The following is a 19,808-nucleotide window of genomic DNA, read 5'->3' as shown; positions in this document are numbered from 1 at the left end:
CTATAAAATTGATTTTAATTCTGAAGATTATGGTATAACGTGTGCTTCACACTTCTCTCATTGCTTTTAAAAGTTGCGACATTTTAAAAGCAGAAGCCGTCTGTGTGTGCTGCAAGTCTTCTTTTCCACCACATGCTGGTCTGTCTTCACCCATTCAAGTGGCCCAGCCAGCCTATTTGTCTCATATGTCCCACAGTGACTACTGGATGATTGGTGAGACCCTTGCAAGCTTTACAGGAGAACATTTGTAGTTTTGAAGTTGTCTAGAGTCTTTTAAATGGACTGGACTTGAAATGGGGCATCCAGGAGAATTGGTGCAATAACTGTGTGTCAGCTTATATAATATACATAAAAACACAGACGTTGAGTCTGGTCAGTGATTAATGCTTATTAATTTTACCCACAGCATTTAAATTCAACTCAATCTTTGATGGTCACTGACATTTTGTTTACATTTAATAACAGTATTTTCCCCACATAATAATTTGCAAAGGCGCAACTACAGCAACATTAGGCTTGAATTAGGATATATATATTACTGTACAGCAGGGACACAGGGTTCATACAAATGCATTTATTTTGGTTTGGAAAAAACTGCTCTGCCTGCAGGCTGGGAGGAAAGTTACTGTTGACCTTCAACAAAAAGTTCCTGCGGTGATAGCCTGAGGAGCCACGTGCCAAGACGAATGTTTATGAAAGCCTGAATTAGCTCTCAAGCTACATAATAGGTCAAACACATGACCTTTCAGATCACATTATATATGGTGTCTATATTCTGTATTCAATCTCAGATCTTTCAACTAGGCATCCATGGGCTTTGTAGTACTAGTTGCAACAGAATAATAAAAAAAAAATCTTGATTGAAACTGGCAGAACGGCCAACATTCATGTCTGTGTGCTACAACTCACGTGTTTCATTCCTTCTGAACTCGTACAAAAGAACTCCGCAAAGGAGACCAGGGTGGGATCCGAGGTGAACGCAGAGATGTTCTCAGGCTAAAGAGAGAAACATTTGTAAAATTATTAAGATCAACCTGCATACAGCGTCTAGAGTAAAAGGAACGATTACTACAGTCAAGAAAGAGTGAGAAAAAACAAGACAATGTGTTATTCAGTAATGGAAGAAAAGTGTAAAACAGATACAGATTTAAAAATTAACAAAAGAGGGAAAGATGACAGCATTAGGGGAATATTATGAAGGTTGATGTAGGACACCGAATAAATAAGGTGTGTTTTTATTTGCCAGCAGAACCACAGGTGTATTGACAGCATAAACTGAGGCCATCAGGAAGTTTCTAATAATGTGTCAACCACACACGGAGCTGCGTGCTGAACCTGCAGTGACCTGTCAAGACTGGACACAGCCGCCCACTGGGACCCACATCTTCACATGATGTACCGGTACAGGTTCAATCAGTCAAAGTGGGGCATCACATGCAGCGCTGCTGTTAAAAGGCTGCGTTGATTTAAGCTGCGTGTTCCCATGACTATGGGTGTGCGCCTCTTCCTTTTCCGTTACTGACCTTAAAGGCTCGGACTCCAGAGTTGTGATGGTTAACAGTGGACGCCAGCAGGCTCTTCCAGCCCTGAGGGTCATCTTTGTAGGGCAGCTGGCCGGCTCTTAGTTTTACATACAACACCCCATCTCTGTTAAGAATGGACCTGACGAAGGCAAAGAGAAACACAGTGATTAAAAACCACCATTTAAACCGGAGATTCTCTCTGCACTTAGTTTGCATTCAGCCAATTGACCTGGTTTACTCTTACTTTAAATGCTGAGTTTCTTTGCTGAGGTCTATGGACAGCTCCCAGTAACGTGGTCCCTTCACCTTTACCTGCAATAAATAAATTGCATACAAATCAATTATTTAATAAATTAACTAATTAAAATATCTGTATGCACTTGATTTACTCATTAAACACTGGAGCTACTAGTTAGCATCAAACTGCAAAAACATATATGCTGTTGTCAGGCTTTACCCGTTTGAGAAGGTGCAGCTCTGGAAGCATGGTGGGAGCCATCAGCTCTACTGTGGTCTCATCGTACCACTTGGTCCCCTGAAACAGGAGGAAAACAAGTCACTACAACAAGAACAGAGTCCTATGCAGTTGTGTGAGAAAGCTTTTCACGCTCCAGAGAAAATTAAAAGGGAAACACTGACATGTAGCTAAATAATTTCAATAGGTGACCGTTACTTAGCAGAATAAATTCAGACCAGCGTATGATTCCTGACTCAAGAGGAAACAGACACGACAAATGATTGGAAACGCTGCTGCTAGCTCAGGGTCCCAAACACTAGACAACAGAACCACTGTTAACTGGAACGTTCTTCACAGAGGATCAATTTTACAGTTCTGCCTGGTTTACTCAGGTTCAGATGAAAAGGACTTTGACCCAGAGCCTGTGCCGTGACGTGACTCTGGTCATTTCAGGGTTTTCTTCTGACAATTCCACATAATTGTCTCTTTGTTTTTGTACTTGGTCAATTTGCAAGCACTATCTAGATCTTTGTTTCCTGTTTATTTATAAGAAAACCTACACCCACAAGTAATAGTCCACAGTACATTCACACACAAGGAACTACTTGAAATCACATAAAATGAAACCTTCATGTACATCAGACTGCAGTTTTACCATTTGACTTTTTTCATGGTGTAACATACTGTATAATCAAATGGAATAAATGGACAAGGCTGCAAATCAGTGTGGTAGAGACAGAACGTGAAAAATATGGAAAAGATAGAGAGGAAATGCAAAACAGCAAAGCAAAAGCTCTTATTAATATAGAACTATAGAATAGATAGACATTTGGGCCTCCATGTTCTTTTTTTAAGGTTAAAAAAACTGCAACAGGAAATAGTCACTGTGGTCAGAGCCAGTCAAACGCTTGGGACCAAATAAAGCCTCTGAAGGTTTAACCACATACTGTTTTTAAAACTGTTTTTTTACAGAAAGTATTTTTATTGCCACTATATTTACATTTTTTTCGTCTTCGTCTCCTTCATGCACAGGTTTGTGATAAGCTTGGAGCAACTCGCCTTGTAAGTGACCTCCAGCAGGGCATAGCAGGGCTTCAGGGAGTCCACGTCCACAGGCACGAGGAGGCGAGGCTCTGCAGCCATGACGGCGAGGTGCCGCAGGGCCTGCAGGTGGTAGCTGCAACGAACATCAACATTTACTGATTCACGGTACAATGAAAAAATGTCAAAAAATACATATGAAAAAAGCCAACAGGCGTGTGGCTCTCTAAGCTGCTGCAGATCACTTGAGTGTTTCTTACCGGTTGTCAGTGCTGTGAGCAGGAAAGTGTGGGTAAAGGGCACAGAGCAGAGCAGCGATGGCCGAGTTGGAGGTGCTTAGGGTGTACCTACCAAAGCATGATGACACCAAACAGTAAAGACACTGAAACACGTTCTCTCAAACTCCAACAAATAATTACATCCATTAAGTATGAAATATTACAGTATCTTGTTTTTAAGAAAAGAATTGTTACATGTTACTTACTAATTTTAAATTAAAAAGCAAATAAACTTTTTAGCTGCTTCTGCTAATTTTACTTTTATTATGAAATACTTGATGCTTTCACTTGGTTATGCTCATGGAATCCTTCAAATTAAAAGGGAGACACTACTCATTAGCTGAACCGTTTCAGCCTGATCTGATGGAGAGTCAGTTTCTTCTATAAAAGGTCAAAAGGCAGAAAGTTTTTGCTTGACCATTACATGAAATTTCCTACTTCACAATTTTCAAACTGACAGACCGCAAAACTGAAAAAAAGAAACTTCCTGTTCCGAGGACTTGATTCACTGCTTTTATGATAAGACAATGGAGACGGTAAAAAGAGGACTGCTGACCGGTCTGTACCAGATCGTCTGAGTAATTTCTTGTTTTGTTGGACTCGACATTTTCAGCCTCTAGTGTGAACCTTTAATTTTACACTGCAACACATTTAGGCTGTTTTACGATTGTTTCCTGTATTTCTTTGTGCTGTCTCAGTGTAATTTAGTGGTGGGCAGCATCCTTGCACCAACTCTGAGGCCAGTCTTCTGGACAAAGGCTATGACACGAGTAATAATAAAAACTAATGTCTGTTTGAAAGGGCAGGAAACCTTACAGGAAGCACATGCAACATGGGAAGAATGCGTTCCTATCTCTTGGTATAGCAATCATTATTCTGAATGCCATATGTCACACTTTGGGTGAAAGAACTAACTTTCACTTCAGCTTCCTCTATTATAAGAAAAAGCACATGGGAAGAGAAAGTAACTGAGCAAACAGAATTAGGGACTGAAGGGAAGTGAGAAAAAAAAAACAGCACAACGATGAGATTAAATGTTATAGACAAAAATGGCACTGATGGTGGATACTAGTAGTATGTAGAGCAATGAGAATATGCACAACAAGTTTGAGGGAGACTGAATGAGATAAAGGGAAAAAAATGAATGGAAACAATGACGTGGTGCAGCCTTTAACCTTGAAGTAACGGACTCACAGCAGCATGACATTTAATCTGAAGCCCTGTAGTTGTGTGGACATTCAGTCAGTCAGCCTAAAATACAAATGGACCCGAAACAAAAATCCAAGGTTCATCTGATTGTGGCTGTAGGTGGAGAAACATTTGAAACACATAATGAGAGAGTGGGAGTCGTTGTTTCTCTTCAAAATACACAGACTGAGGTCAGTGTTTGGATGAACCTGGTTTGGGTGTGTTCATGTGTAAATATCATTCATTACAGCACAGCAATCATAGCAGTCTAGTGTGTTTGTGTGGCTATCTCCTATGCCCTGTGTGTGTCTGTGGTGTGGCTGATGCCTTCCAGAACCTGCAGACCCAAAATCCTCTGAATTGGATCTTGTCACGTGGAAACAAGGGGGCATTCAACGAGCTACGTATTGAATAATGGCAATAATGGCTTCCTTAAACTAAAAGCAGGAAGTCAGATTAACCAGGAAAGAGCTCAAGGTCTCAAATACACTCATTTAACAGTCTTAAAACCAATCTATTCTTATACTTGAATGAAGACGTGGTCACGTTCCAAAAGCTTCCTGTAATCGCCACAGACATGTTGGTCTGTGTGTATACTTCAGAAGAATGCCGCCTCACTAGGTTAAGGAGCGTGGGAGGGTTATACTGTGGGAGGTGTGTCCTTAAACAAACGTAAAGAGCTGCACATGAGACTGGGGGAGTGGAAAGCAGAATGCTTTTTTTGTTCACAGCACCAACAATGAACTCTTGGAATCTCTGGTATTTTGTATTTGGTTTTCCTCCAGTATCACAACAGCAATTGTTCTGACCAATCAATCGAAATGCAATTCTGGCTTCTTCAGTTTCATTGTCTAACTTGTTCATAAATTAATACATTTTTCTGCACTTTGTGAGAGCGTTTCGTTGTCTGACCTGCCTCCTCCCAGAAACAGCAGACCCAGCGCCATGTGATGAGCCATATGGAACCCATAATTCATCTCCCCACCAGTTCGCTTGTGGAAGAAGCGGCAGAGCTGCAGAACCTTCAGATCCCCGGTGCCGGCCATCACCATGGACATCGACAACAGAATCATGGACAGACCGGTCTGCAGGTTGTAATATCCCGTCTGCTGAAGGAACCAGTACAAAAGGTAGAGAGACTAAAGGGTAAGTATGAGGAAGCGTCATCTTTACAGCACGATTTCTATAAATGCGACTACTTTATAAGATTGTTCTTTCTACAAATTAAAATGTGCATTTAAAATCAGACACATAAAAAGACTTACCACAGCAGCTGTACCAGCAAAAGACATGATCTTCATGAAGTTCCTAGCAATCTCATAGAGAGACTCAAAGGCATCGGAGTTGGCTGAGCCTGCGAAGCGCAAGCCCAGCGCCATACAGGCCCCTGCTGTGATGTAGTCCTGTGCTTGTCTGGCAGACACAAACAACCCATCAGTCAAATAATCACCAAGAAAACTCGGATGAATGCATACAAAGGCTAAACAATCATCGTTAATGCTCACGTCATTGTCTCCATGTTAATGTCTTCTGAGGGATCGAAAGTGCTCCTCATGATCTAAAAACAAAATGAAGATTTAGGCAGCAAAGTTTCAGAAGGTGCCCATGTTTCCCTAAAACATCACAAATTTCAACATTCACAAATTAAAATTCCGATAAGAAAATTCAAAGGTCCAAAGTTATAATATGAAGCTGAAACTCTTTCGGCTTCTGGACATATGAAATCTATCTATGCAGGTATAAAGAGGACAAAAGCCTTTTTAGCAGCAGCTGGAGCTTTGCTACTCTACTTTCTGACTTTAGCTCAGAGGATATCAGAGAAAATGAGCTAACGCTAGGAAATCTTAGCAAGTCACAGTGACTTGTTGCCACACCTTCAGTATCACAGCTCCAAATATTTCAGCAAAGCTTTCAGTGTGTGTAGCATGTATTTTCTCACCTGGGGTATGTTACTCTTGACCCAATCAGTATTGGGGAGGATTTCATCCCACATGATAAGACACCGAGCAAGAGTCTAAGAGGATGGAGATACATATGCACAATATTAAGGAAAGGTGAAAACATCTTCTCACTTGCACATCCAGTGCTACACTAACCCGAAGCAGCAGGAACTCAGGCTTGATGAAATCCAGCAGGAACCAAGTGTCTGGAGGTTTTAGCCAATCAGCAATCGACCTAGTGGACAGAACCACGAAGACACAAGAGGGTGATAATACCCTTCAACACCCCTCAGCCAACACATGGTCAGCATTAAATGAGTACTGAGCAGGACGGGAGCTTCTTGACCAACAGGAAGAAGCTATGAAAGCTATAAAGGCCACTTTTTGTAGCAGTACTTTGTGGCGTGATGTAACAACAGGAACCCGGGTGAGCAGCGAGACTTCCCATCAGGCGGGTTAGGATGCTCTGCTCGATGTTCACAAGGACAAAAATCCAAAATGTGAAAAACATCCCCCTTTTGCCACATTAAAAATATATATATATCAGGAGCTACAGTAACGGTGACAGATTCAGTGTGTGCAAAGTGTCTCAATCCTACAGAGTTACTGACTTCATAAGATCTTCAAACATAGTTTCCTGTTTAGGACTGTGCTCAGAGCGATGAACAGATCTGTCACTACCTGTTGTTGGTCTTGAGGTAGATCATGGCAAGGGCCAGTGTGGCCCCGGGACACGTTACATCCACATTGATTGTGTCACCCTCCTGGAAGAACCATATAGGCAAATGACGTTATTATAATATACAGACTACATATTTATTCTGTTTTGTACTAATATGGTTTGTCTAAGAAGGTTCAACGCACAGACACAAGTTTAAAAATCTTTTTTTATCTACCTTGATTTGGTAACTGGGGGACTTGTGTCTCTCCCGGCTGGCCCCGGCCTGAGCCCTGCGGTGGCCCCCCACCATGTACTGATACAACTGCTCTGGAACATTCAGGTCTGTCATGCCGATAAGGTTACTGCCATGCTAATAGGACACAGAGTGAAAGGAGCAGGACCACAGACTGTTAGTAAGGGAGTTTAATGTACTGAACAGAAGAACGTCTAAGATTTAAGCAGCGGGGCTTTTTGATTTATTTGTGACTTACCCCAAGACAGACCATACCCAGGGCTAGTCCAGCAGCTAGTGAATATGATTCTCTGTCTGTGCAGTACTCCATCTCTGGACCAGGGGGTCGACCTGAAAGATATAAACATACAGAGTATTACTTCTATCCACGACAAGAAAAAGGGCAGAAAAAACAGTTAGCTCAAAGGTCAAAAAATACTTTGACACAAAAGCTGGCATCAAATGAGTGGACAATTTGTTGAGAAATTATTTGATCAGATCAACTCATTAACACAGCAGCGTTCAGCACGTCTTTGTAACAAAGCAAAATTAAAATGTGAAGCTGAGAAGGTTGTTGTTCTCATTTTAAACTGACAGACTTGTTTTTGTGTTATGAGTCTGTCTTATATATTTCAGCAGACACACACACACCTATCTCGGACAGTAATACTTCAGTATTGTGTCTGTGTCCTGTTCCCTGGTACACCAGCCCAATGCCAATTACAGCAGCCACCTACAGAACAGAGACAGGGAGACTTATTATGCATTTATAGTCAATTTATACATAATAAGTATAGGCTGAAAGACAAAATACCATCATGAAAAACAATATAGATTTTATTAATCAATGATAAGGAAAACATTCATACAGGGTGTAAATTCATTCAGATAATAGGATCTTTGACTATATTACCTCAAGTGAAACATGCACTAGTCATAAACAACCCAGACATCTTATTTGAGCTTGTATGCACTCGCTCCTACCTGAACATTGTGTGGTACATCCAGCTCAGTAGACGTAGGCGGGAGCAGGGCAGGGATGTGTATACTGAGCAGGCGGGTAATTGACATGTCCATGGTGCCAAGTTTGGCTGAAGAAACTCCCAGTAGGAGCCCAATACTGGTCATCTCATGGCCCTTTGGATGTATGGGGAGGTTAACGAAATGCCCAAACAATATTTTAAACACAAATTATTCAAACTAGCATGGAGAATTTAAATTCACCGGCCCTAACTTAGTCTCTCTGTGTGAATGGCTGCAGCAACAAAGTGAACGAACTGGAATGTGTGAGACATATTCTCTCTGAAACCGCAACGAAACCCCATTCTAATGAAGCAATCCAAAGTATTTCAGTGTAAATTCTCATTTACAGCAAGAACAGAAACTGAGAGAAAACCACCAGTTACAAACAGGCTACACTGTCAACCACACGCATGGCTTAAGTGAGAATAAAGGCTGCCAGTTACACACAAGGTTTAATTCATCCTGCTGTGAATAGTCTGCTGTTTGGACTATAAATCCATGTGTGTTACTTTGATCTGTTGTTGTAATTATTGTGTATGAATTTTTGATGATGATTGAACTCAACTGCATTGTAAAAGCATATTTGTGATGATATGATGGGATTTACAGGCAATTATTTAGCATCATTTTAACCTTTGAGCTTGTTTGACATGGACCAAAGTCTGAAAAGGCAAATTCGAATGTACTCATTCAAAGAGACTTTGGAAATCCATTGTATAATACTTTAAAATCTGTCTGAGAACATTCTAACATTGTAAGTACTGTACAGGCATTACATACAGGCGTCCTTATCTAAAAGATCTGCTGTATCATTTTAAATCTTGGCTCAAAGAGAGAACTAAAAATGAATCAAAGTTAGACCCAGTGTGGACACAGTGTGTGGATTTGGTGCAAGGGCTTAATTTTATCTTTCAACCACATCATTATACAGATTTTTGAACTAAGCACGAATAGGTTTTGACTTTCAGCATCCTGTTGTTTTTCTCACCTGAAAGTGGGAAGGACTCGTCTCGTTTCAAAGTTTCTCAGAGGCCAGAGTTTCACTTTGACTGGCTTCCAGGCTTTGATGCAAGCTTACGTCTCTCATTTACAGTCATTTACAGAAAGGTGTGTATGCGTGAGTGTGTGTGCATGTCAGTGACAGAAGATGAGCGGTGCCTTCGCGTAAACTGTATTTAAGTTCACTTCTGTTTGTCTTTCTCGCAATTCTTTGAGTTGTTATGTGTTACTACAGTAAAAAACAGTAATTTAGAGTAAAACGAGCATTAGGGTAGAAAGTACTCATTAAATCTAAATCTTCTGGCCTGTGTATACCTGTGGAGTTATAAATATATTTGGTAAATAAGTTTTGTTTGTGCTGTGAAACTCAAGGTGTAAACACGCCCGCTTTGTGTGCGAGTACCTTAGTGAGGTAGTCGTGTATATTGAGCGTCGCCAGCTTGGTGAGGTGTCCGTTGAGGCCCAGCGCCATGAGGAAGCCTGCGTATTCATTGGCCAGTTCAGGGCTCTTTGGCTTGTTGTAGGCAATCCAAGCTGAGTCCACCTTAATGAAAAGCAATGGTGTGTAGACTTCTACAATGTTCCGTCGTTGCTCTATACAAAAAGGGTCATGGGGGCGCTGAGAGGGAAATGTAGACTCACCTGTGAAGCGGGGGCTATTTTCAGCCCAGCAGCTACGCCGTTATGGAAGCTGGGCCAGCTCGTCATGTTGGGAGGAACATCAATGTTCCCGCTGTTAAGATCTACCATAGTGTTTCTAGGAGGGGCACGACCTGGGATAGACGAACAGAAAACAGCAACCTCAGCATAAAGAATACAGTTCGTTTGTCATAAACCTATGTCTTTGCCCTTTGGCCCCAACATTAGAGCATCACGTCACCTGTCAGGTTGAGTTTGGGAACAGGTAATGGCTCAGTGGGTACAGGGTGATAGGAGAACAGAGTGAAGAGGCCTCGTCCCACTGGGAGAGCCATGGTCCTCTGACACAACTGCAGGAGCCTAGAAAAGAAAGCAGAAAACTGAAGCTGAAAGCATTAGAGACACAAAATCTTTGAGAAATGTACCAGAGGACAAATGGTTTACATCTCATCATTGCTCTCTGTCACATTACTCTGTACACTCTACCCACTTGTTCTCTTTCTCCTCTATGTACTCATGGTCTGACACCTCCGGGAGCTGGACCACACTGACTCGGACTGGCCTGGAGCTCTGGAGGAGCCTCCTGACCTCTTGTACCCTCAGATCCTGACTCCAAATGAGTCCCGTTACCTGGATGAGAGATTAAATTAGAGGTAACATTGCTGATGAAGTAACAGCCTGAAATCAACCAGGTTAAGCCTTTGACAACTAAATCATAAATCACTAGTCCACTGTGGATTATTAATAAAGCTTGGAAATTATTTTTGTAGTGGATACAAAACAGTTATTAAATCTGTTACCTCCTGAATTATGTCAGACATCCCATCTTCCTCCTCATCTACTTCTGTGGTCGCTGGAGGCTCGAAGGAGAGACCTGAGCCCACAGACTGAATAGGCACACAAATGACACAACACATTCACTCCCAGCTCTAATGAAAGACGCAAAAAATATATATATAAAAGATTTAAAGTCCCTTTAAGTACAGATAAAATGTTGGATTCTTCTTTGACTGTAACATTTATTCATGTGAAACAAATTACTGCAAGTAACAAGTTACTTATGAAGCCACAAGTAGATTAGCTAGAAGTAGACTAGGCACTATAACACAGACAGTATGTTAAGTTAAAAGGGCATCTGTTTTTGCTTTTAATTCCAGAGTTTGGGTGGAGCCAAGGAAATATCCAGATGAGGTTTGGCTTAAAAATAACCATCAAATGTGTACCCTTATTTGATCATTTATTCAAAAAACCTCTTAGTTTTAACTTCTTCCACACTCACAGTTTTGCTCTTGACCAGGGTCATTTTGTGAGCTTGTTTGGTCAGATCCTGCCGCCCAATCAGCAGACAAACCTCCTCTGACCAATCGGAGCACGGCTGCTCACGGCAGAGGTAAATGGCCTCCCTGATGGGCAGAGCCGCGCCGAATGGGACCGACTCCAGGTCCTTTAGGGTGAAACCTAAAACAGCAAAACGAGAGTCTGGGTTTCTGACAGATTACACAAAGATGTGTCCGGATTTAGAGGTTGTCTCTCTCTCTGCACAGTTTGCTTTCGCAGATACTTTAAACACAAGTGGGTTCTACGAACTGGACTTCATGAATCTAATTTAATTGTCACCATTTGCATTGTCTTACTGTAGGTAACCGCTCTGTGTATGTGGCCTGCAGACATGTAGTCTGACTGTCAAAGCAGCAGTTCACACACTGTGGTTCACCAGACAGGTGTAAATGTGTACATTTGAATTAATGCTAACACGTGTGGTACTAAAGAGGGGATATGGTTTCAGTAGACCTTACTCTGTTTATGTAAAAGCTGAAACAAGACCTGCTTTACTTACCTTCTGAGGTGAGCCACACGACGAGCTGCTCAGCTAGACTCTCCCAGGAAAGCTTCACCTTTACACTGCGCTGCCTAGAAGGAATACACAATCACTACACAATTCATATCATAAACACAATATAAAACAATGTAAATAAAACTACATAATAACATACTTTATTCAGTGGTCTCTAGATTAGGCTTCTTTTTAAACTTTCAAAACGCAGAAGAAATCTACTAATAAACAACCTTTTACCAGAGTAAGTTGAATTACCTTCTATTGTGCGGCTCACTAGCACAGGACTTCTGGCCTGGAAAAGACAAGGATGAGAGAGAAAGAGGTCAGTTGAGGTCACCAGTCAGCACATACAATACAATCAACAACATGTAGAGGATCTTTGAGGCTGGTTCCAGAACAGACACATCTACACAAACCTGCTGTGAGTTTAACCAGGTACTTTGAGACATCGGTTGATGTAGCATTTTCATCTCCAATGACGTAAAGAGCATAACTCTAGGGAAAAAAGACAAATGGTACAATAAAGGAAAAGAAACGATACACAAATAAAAGATGCAAGCGTTTATTGCAAATCTAACTATAAGTAGACAAACAGTGGTGTCTGTGGAAGACTGTGATGCCATTTTCCATTTGACTGAGGAGAGGCAGAATTACACAAGCAAAGGTATTATTTCTGGATCACAATTAAACCAGTTAGAAACTTTATGAAGGTCAAAACAAAGAAAATACTGGTCTGTTTGGTACAGCCCTCTGTCTTGCACTCCACCATAAAGAACACAGTTCAGTCACAGTTAGCAGAATGCATGACGCCATGTCAGCAGGGTCAGAGCTGCAGGCCGCTGCAAGCTGCGCCTCCAACAGGCTGAACCAGGAAACAGCAGCAGTAGATTATTAAACTCTGCCTCTGTTTTGGGCACTGACCAAGTGCCACTGTAGTTGTTATTGCATTCATTTTGTGGTTACATTTAATTTTTTTGCCTCATAGTCAGTTTAACTACATTATTAGACAAACCCTGGCAGTTTGGACTTGCCCTTCGTCTCTTGATAAGCAAAGGTTGAATCCATCAGCACCACTCGCATGCATATCTGCATGTACACATGTGCATCCATAATTGCCATTAATGTTAAGAAAATCACAGATGTGCAGTGTAAACAAATTATCTGACTGAGTCTCAATTAAAGCTGAACTCTTTACCCTCATTTTTTTTCCTCTCAGTCTCAGACACACACGCACTTATTCTTTTGCTAATATATATATTACCTATGTTTTTTAAAGTACAGCACAAATAGCTAGTTTGTCAAAAATAACACTTAAATTACCTGAATACATACTACAATAGTGACTATATATAACATTTCAAATCTTGTAAAATACCGAGACAATACTTTGGTCATACCAGAACAAGCAGCCTAGTCCTTTGACAAATGCCGACCAGATACGGGAAAGGTGGCAACTCTTCTCCTCTCAAACAGCTACTCAGCCAGCTGAAAACACAGGGAGGCTTTGTCCCTAGGAAGGACGGACGCTGCATCTGACCAATCAGAGCTGAGGTGGGACAGGTAAGGCAGAGGAGTCAAAAGAGAGGGATGAGTATGAAAGGCACACAAGAATGCATTTATTATTAATTAATTATTAAGACGGGCAAGGGCAGGAATAAGTAATGGGATAAAGAAGAATCCAATAAATGAGCATGTATATATTCCCTATTTAAAGTTCGCACCACACACAAAATTAAAGCCAACTCGATTCCTGAGTCGATTTCATTACAGTCTATTAAACAGAACTTACCCTGGTCTATGAGACAGGTCTCAGTGAAGCCACTAATTAATGCAGGGTGGTCTCTCCAGTACAGATCCACATACTCTTCCAGCTGAAGGTCTCTGCCAATATAAAAAGCTATTTAATATAATTTCTTTCTATACAGCAAAGGCTGCATTACAAAACATGTTTCTAATTTAATTACAATCTGCCTTGTAACAGGTTTTTTTCTAGTGCTTACAAACACATGCATAGCTGGATGCAGCAAGACAACTACAAATTACTGAACTAATAATAGCTCCTCATTTACAATGAGCCTCTGTGGCATTTAACTTGGTCTAAGCAGTAATTAAACACATAGCAAAAGTAACAGCCATGACAATTAATCAATAGCTTTAATCCCTCAATTGAACCACACACCGTTTTAACACACAAAACAATTTTAAGTAAATCACAAAAACATTGACTGCAAACGAGAAATAAAATAAAATCTAATATTTGCATGCAAATTAATCCAAAAGCCGATGTGTAACATCAAGAAAAGCACAGTAGGCTGTAAATCTGCTGAGAGTGGTTAGTGAAATATGCTGTAATTGACTGAGAGACTTCATTTCAGAAAGTCATAAAAATTCTTATCTGTCCAAAATGCACTTTTTTGATGTACCATGATTCAATCGCTGCATATTTACATGATAATTTAATAATACATTTATATCTTTCACTCCCTACTTTGAAACATTAGAATCACTAAAATATCCATCCATCCATCCATTTTCATCCGCTTATCCGGGGCCGGGTCGCGGGGGCAGCAGTCTAAGCAGAGAGTTCCAGACTTCCCTCTCCCCGGACACTTCCTCCAGCTCTTCCGGTGGGACCCCAAGACGTTCCCAGGCCAGCCGAGAGACGTAGTCTCTCCAGCGAGTCCTAGGTCTTCCTCGGGGCCTCCTACCGGTGGGACATGCCCGGAACACCTCCCCAGGGAGGCGTCCAGGAGGCATCCGAACTAGATGCCCGAGCCACCTCAGCTGGTTCCTCTCGATGTGGAGGAGCAGCGACTCTACTCCGAGCTCCTCCCGGGTGACAGAGCTCCTCACCTTATCTCTAAGGGAGCGCCCAGCCACCCTGCGGAGGAAGCTCATTTCAGCCGCTTGTATCCGTGACCTTGCCCTTTCGGTCATGACCCAAAGCTCATGACCATAGGGGAGGGTAGGAACGTAGATTGACCGGTAAATTGAGAGCTTTGCCTTTTGGCTCAGCTCCCTCTTCACCACGACGGACCGATACACCGACCGCATTACTGCAGCCGCCGCACCGATCCGTCTGTCAAACTCACGCTCCTTCCTTCCCTCACTCGTGAACAAGACCCCAAGATACTTAAACTCCTCCACTTGAGGCAGGAACTCTTCTCCAACCTGGAGAGAGCAAACCACCTTTTTCCGGTCGAGAACCATGGCCTCAGATTTGGAGGAACTGATTCTCATCCCAGCCGCTTCACACTCAGCTGCAAACCGCCCCAGCGCACGCTGGAGGTCCTGGCCTGATGAAGCCAACAGGACAACATCATCTGCAAAAAGCAGAGATGCTATCCTGTGGTCCCCAAACCAGACCCCCTCCGGCCCCTGGCTGCGCCTAGAAATTCTGTCCATAAAAATAATGAACAGAACCGGTGACAAAGGGCAGCCCTGCCGAAGTCCAACATGCACCGGGAACAGGTCTGACTTATTGCTGGCAATGCGAACCAAGCTCCTGCTCCGGTTGTACAGAGACCGAACAGCCCTTAGCAAAGAGCCCTGGACTCCATACTCCCGGAGCACCCCCCACAGGATGTCACGAGGGACGCGGTCGAATGCCTTCTCCAGATCCACAAAGCACATGTAGACTGGTTGGGCAAACTCCCACAAACCCTCAAGCACCCTGCTGAGGGTATAAAGCTGGTCCAGCGTACCACGACCAGGCCGAAAACCACATTGTTCCTCCTGTATCCGAGGTTCGACTATCGGCCGAATTCTCAAATTCTCCTCTCCAGTACCCTGGCATAGACTTTCCCTGAGAAGGAGGAGGCTGAGAAGTGTGATCCCCCTATAGTTGGAACACACTCTCCTGTCCCCCTTTTTGTAAAGAGGGACAACCACCCCGGTTGTCCAGTCCAGAGGAACTGTCCCCCTCCTCCACGCGATGTTGCAGAGGCGTGTCACCCAAGACAGCCCCACAACATCCAGAGACTTGAGGTACTCAGGACGGATCTCATCCACCCCCGCTGCTCTGCCACCGAGAAGCTTACTAACTACCTCGGTGACCTCAGCCTGGGCGAGTCCGCCTCTGAGTCCCCTGCCTCTGCTTCCTCAGCAGAAGGCATGTCGGAGGGGTTAAGGAGATCCTTAAAGTACTCCTTCCACCGTCCGACAACATCTCCAGTTGAGGTCAACAGCTCCCCACCTCCACTGAAAACAGAGTTGGTAAAGAACTGCTTCCCCCTCCTGAGGCGCCGGACGGTTTGCCAGAATCTCTTTGAGGCCGAGCGATAGTCCTTCTCCATGGCCTCCCCGAACTCCTCCCAAGCCCGAGTTTTTGCCTCTGCAACGGCACGGGCTGCAGCACGCTTGGCCTGCTGGTACCCATCAGCTGCCTCAGGGGTCCTACAGGTCAACCATACCTGGTAGGACTCCTTCTTCAGCTTGATGGCGTCCCTTACCTCCGGCGTCCACCACCGGGTTCGGGGATTACCACCACAACAGGCACCGGAGACCCTGCGTCCACAGCTCCGAGCGGCCGCGTTGACAATGGAGACGGAGAACATGGTCCACTCGGACTCTATGTCTCCCACCTCCCTCGGAATCTGGTCGAAGCTCTCCCGGAGGTGTGAGTTAAAGGTCCGTCTGACAGAGGGTTCAGCCAGGCGTTTCCAACAGACCCTCACAATACGTTTGGGCCTGCCAAGTCGTTCCAGCCTCCTTCTCTGCCAGCGGATCCTACTCACCACCAGGTGGTGATCAGTTGACAGCTCAGCCCCTCTCTTCACCCGAGTGTCCAAAACATATGGCCGAAGGTCAGGTGAAACGACTACAAAGTCTATCATCAACCTCCGGCCTAGGGTGTCCTGGTGCCATGTGCACTGATGGACACCCTTATGTTCGAACATGGTGTTTGTTATGGCCAAACTGCGCCTAGCACAGAAGTCCAATAACATAACACCATTCGAGTTCAGATCAGGGAGGCCGTTCCTCCCAATCACGCCTCTCCAGGTATCACTGTCGTTACCTACGTGGGCATTGAAATCTCCCAGAAGAACGATGGGGTCCCCAGTTGGAGCGCTTTCCAACACTCCCTCCAGGGACCCCAAGAAGGCCGGGTGTTCCACACTGCCATTCGGCCCGTAAGCACAAATGACGGTGAGTGACCTATCCCCCACCCGAAGGCGCAGGGAAGCGACCCTCTCGTCCACCGGGGAAAACTCCAACACATGGCAACTAAGCTGGGGAGCTATGAGCAAGCCCACACCAGCCCGCCGCCTCTCACCGCAGGCAACTCCAGAGTAGAAAAGGGTCCAGCCCCTCTCAAGGAGTTGGGTTCCAGAGCCCAGGCTTTGTGTGGAGGTGAGCCTGACTATTTCTAGCCGGTACCGCTCGACCTCCTGCACAAGCTCAGGCTCCTTTCCCACCAGTGACGTGACATTCCATGTCCCAATAACCAGATTGGTTATCCAGGGATTGGGGCGCCCAGGCTCCCGCCTTCGACTGCCGCCCAATCCACTCTGCACCGGCCCCCTACGGTTCCTCCCACGGATGGTGGGTCCACTTGAGGACGGCCCCACGTCGCTCTTTCGGGCTGTGCCCGGCCGGGCCCCGTGGGAATAGGCCCGGCCACCAGGCGCTCGCATGCGAGCCCCAACCCCGGGCCTGGCTCCAGGGTGGGGCCCCGGCTGCGCCATACCGGGCGACGTCTCTGGCCTTGGTGGTTTGTCTTTTATAGGGGGGTTGTGAACCGCTCTTAGTCTGGCCTGTCGCCCAGGACCTGTTTGCCTTGGGAGACCCTACCAGGGGCATTTAGCCCCCGACAACATAGCTCCCGGGGTCATTCGGGCACACAAACTCCTCCACCACGGTAAGGCGGCGGTTCAGGGAGGAGTATATATGAGGAGTATGTATAGCACTAAAATATATACTCTAATAAAAAAGCTAATGGGATTCAATCATTGTTTCTCTACTCATTTAAATATATTCACACACAATGACACCTAATAAAATAAAAATCATCAGTTTAGCTTAAACAACTTACAATGAGTTACTAAGTGTGCAACAAATGACACCACTTTCCACAAAAGCCCACATACTTACCAACAACTTTTGCAAAGTGTGCTTCACTCTCCCACTCCACCTGCTGTGTTATTGTCACCATCACCAATCACAACAGCCAGGTTCTCAGTGCACATCCCTAAAGGGCCCTGACTGTACCCAGGCTTTCACCGAAAACAAAGCACCATGTTGCACCACCTGCTCTTCTCACAGTGAGAGCTAAATATTATTGGTGAAAAAATAGATGGGATGTTGTTTGCCGTGATGTCACAAGTCCTTCTCTTTTGTGACCTTTGTATAAAAAAGCAGGTGTTCTTGTATTTTCTGACTTTTTTGTTCATGTCTATTTTAACACCACCTTACTATGGTATCATCTTATAAATGAACAGTAAACACTCCAACCACCTAGCCAAACACGCACACCAGTGGTTACCTGGCCAACTGCTGAAGTAGACAGACCAGCAACGAGGCTTTGGCTCTCTGCAGCCCGTCCAGCTGCAGCTCTTGGTACAGCAGATGGAGAACGTAGAAAAGAGCTGGGATGTGAGGGAAGAGAGGAGCTGAAGTGTCTAACTTCAGAGACGGGCTGGAGGGAGAAGACACCTAAGACACAAGAAGGAAAGAAAAAAAGAGAACAGGGAAGGTTTAACAAAGTAAAAGGAGTTAAAACCAACTAAACTGTTGTTAAATAAACAACAAGGTTATGAATACTAGGTGAAACAACTATTTATAATTAGTGGTCTGTACAAATCTAAAATTTAGTCCTGTTAAAATACACTAAACAGTCTTTAATATAATTCCTTTTAGTGAACACAGTGATCCTATATTTGTTAACATACACTTACATAATATAAATGGACCAAAGTAGTGTAATGTACTATGTCTAATATTTATCAAAAAGTATGCACTTAAAGCCTCATATAAACAGCGGATCATTAGCCAACAATGGCTCAATTAAATTCTGGAGAGAAATCAAAATAAATCAAACAAGGTATGGATCCACTGAGTGAGTACATACATCCGTGGTGCTGTTGGAGTCACTGGAACCCACTGGACCACAGACGGGCTGAAAAGTCATCTGGCGGTGGTAATGGGACCCCAACAAATAGTCCCAGTCCTACGGCAACAGAAGGCAGTGATGAAGGACAGTGAAAAGAGGGGTTAACTCTCTGACAGGTCTACCCTTGATAATAGTGGATTTATGTGCAATTTCTTGTTGTACAGAATGGAGAAACACAAACTAAGTATAGTTAAATATATATATATATATATATATATATATATATATATATATATATATATATATATATATATATATATATATATATATATATATATATATATATATATATATATATATATATATATATGATCTTTTCTTGGGTGCAAAACTATCAGATCTGAGCAGCAGTGCTGCAGCCGGAACTGACTCACGCCGTTCCCCAGAACAAACAGGCTAAACAGCAGTGCAGCCGCCTCCAGCTGATATTTGCTGACATCTGACAGTCATGCTGTTCTCTAATGATAACATGCAAACTCACAGGTTACTTAACAGCCCTTTTAAACAGGAATATCTTAAACATTATATACATGTGCTGCCTCCTGGTTTGTGCTTTCCCTTGAACTAGTAGGACACACTGGGTTTGTGCCCTTTATCATGATACTCACAATTTCTGAACGTTTTCCAGTTCTGAAATCAGTAAATTAATTAATTCTATTCCTTTATGCATTCTCGTTATAAAGCATTTCTTTTTTCTGCAGTTAATTTTCTCCACAAACTTAAAATATTCTATTAGGACTATCACAACGTATTTTAAACAGGATGTGAAAGATGGTGATTGGTCCTAATTGTGCCCCACCTCATCAGAGCCTCCATCAGAGGGACGTGCCTTCTTGGCTGCAATCACTGGGGACAGAGGCACTTCAAAATGTAGCTGAG

General features: G+C 43.5%; 1 protein-coding gene across 4 annotated transcripts in view; it reads right to left on the bottom strand.

The window, feature by feature from the left end:
• anapc1 (anaphase promoting complex subunit 1) overlaps nt 1–19,808 on the bottom strand; it is a 30,488-nt gene that overhangs the window by 3,090 nt on the left and 7,590 nt on the right. For 2 of the 4 annotated variants that reach the window (XM_041067528.2, XM_041067527.2), the window contains exons 20-49: nt 19,729–19,803; nt 18,888–18,986; nt 18,303–18,472; nt 13,608–13,699; nt 13,216–13,364; nt 12,235–12,313; nt 12,074–12,110; nt 11,819–11,892; nt 11,261–11,439; nt 10,782–10,868; nt 10,472–10,611; nt 10,223–10,341; nt 9,985–10,115; nt 9,746–9,886; nt 8,305–8,457; nt 7,972–8,053; nt 7,580–7,671; nt 7,324–7,458; nt 7,109–7,191; nt 6,584–6,662; nt 6,427–6,501; nt 5,993–6,045; nt 5,753–5,900; nt 5,400–5,626; nt 3,282–3,368; nt 3,040–3,157; nt 1,981–2,058; nt 1,768–1,835; nt 1,524–1,662; nt 910–996 (exon numbers count right to left, since the gene is read on the bottom strand). In XM_041067528.2, coding sequence (XP_040923462.1) covers nt 910–996; nt 1,524–1,662; nt 1,768–1,835; nt 1,981–2,058; nt 3,040–3,157; nt 3,282–3,368; nt 5,400–5,626; nt 5,753–5,900; nt 5,993–6,045; nt 6,427–6,501; nt 6,584–6,662; nt 7,109–7,191; nt 7,324–7,458; nt 7,580–7,671; nt 7,972–8,053; nt 8,305–8,457; nt 9,746–9,886; nt 9,985–10,115; nt 10,223–10,341; nt 10,472–10,611; nt 10,782–10,868; nt 11,261–11,439; nt 11,819–11,892; nt 12,074–12,110; nt 12,235–12,313; nt 13,216–13,364; nt 13,608–13,699; nt 18,303–18,472; nt 18,888–18,986; nt 19,729–19,803 — 3,276 coding nt within the window. The remainder of the gene's footprint in view (nt 1–909; nt 997–1,523; nt 1,663–1,767; nt 1,836–1,980; nt 2,059–3,039; nt 3,158–3,281; nt 3,369–5,399; nt 5,627–5,752; nt 5,901–5,992; nt 6,046–6,426; nt 6,502–6,583; nt 6,663–7,108; nt 7,192–7,323; nt 7,459–7,579; nt 7,672–7,971; nt 8,054–8,304; nt 8,458–9,745; nt 9,887–9,984; nt 10,116–10,222; nt 10,342–10,471; nt 10,612–10,781; nt 10,869–11,260; nt 11,440–11,818; nt 11,893–12,073; nt 12,111–12,234; nt 12,314–13,215; nt 13,365–13,607; nt 13,700–18,302; nt 18,473–18,887; nt 18,987–19,728; nt 19,804–19,808) is intronic. The other 2 variants (XM_029127127.2, XM_029127130.3) reach the window with 2 other exon arrangements.

Source organism: Betta splendens, chromosome 15, assembly GCF_900634795.4.
Source record: "Betta splendens chromosome 15, fBetSpl5.4, whole genome shotgun sequence".
Lineage (NCBI taxonomy): Eukaryota > Metazoa > Chordata > Actinopteri > Anabantiformes > Osphronemidae > Betta > Betta splendens.
This window is presented reverse-complemented; position numbering and strand designations above follow the sequence as displayed.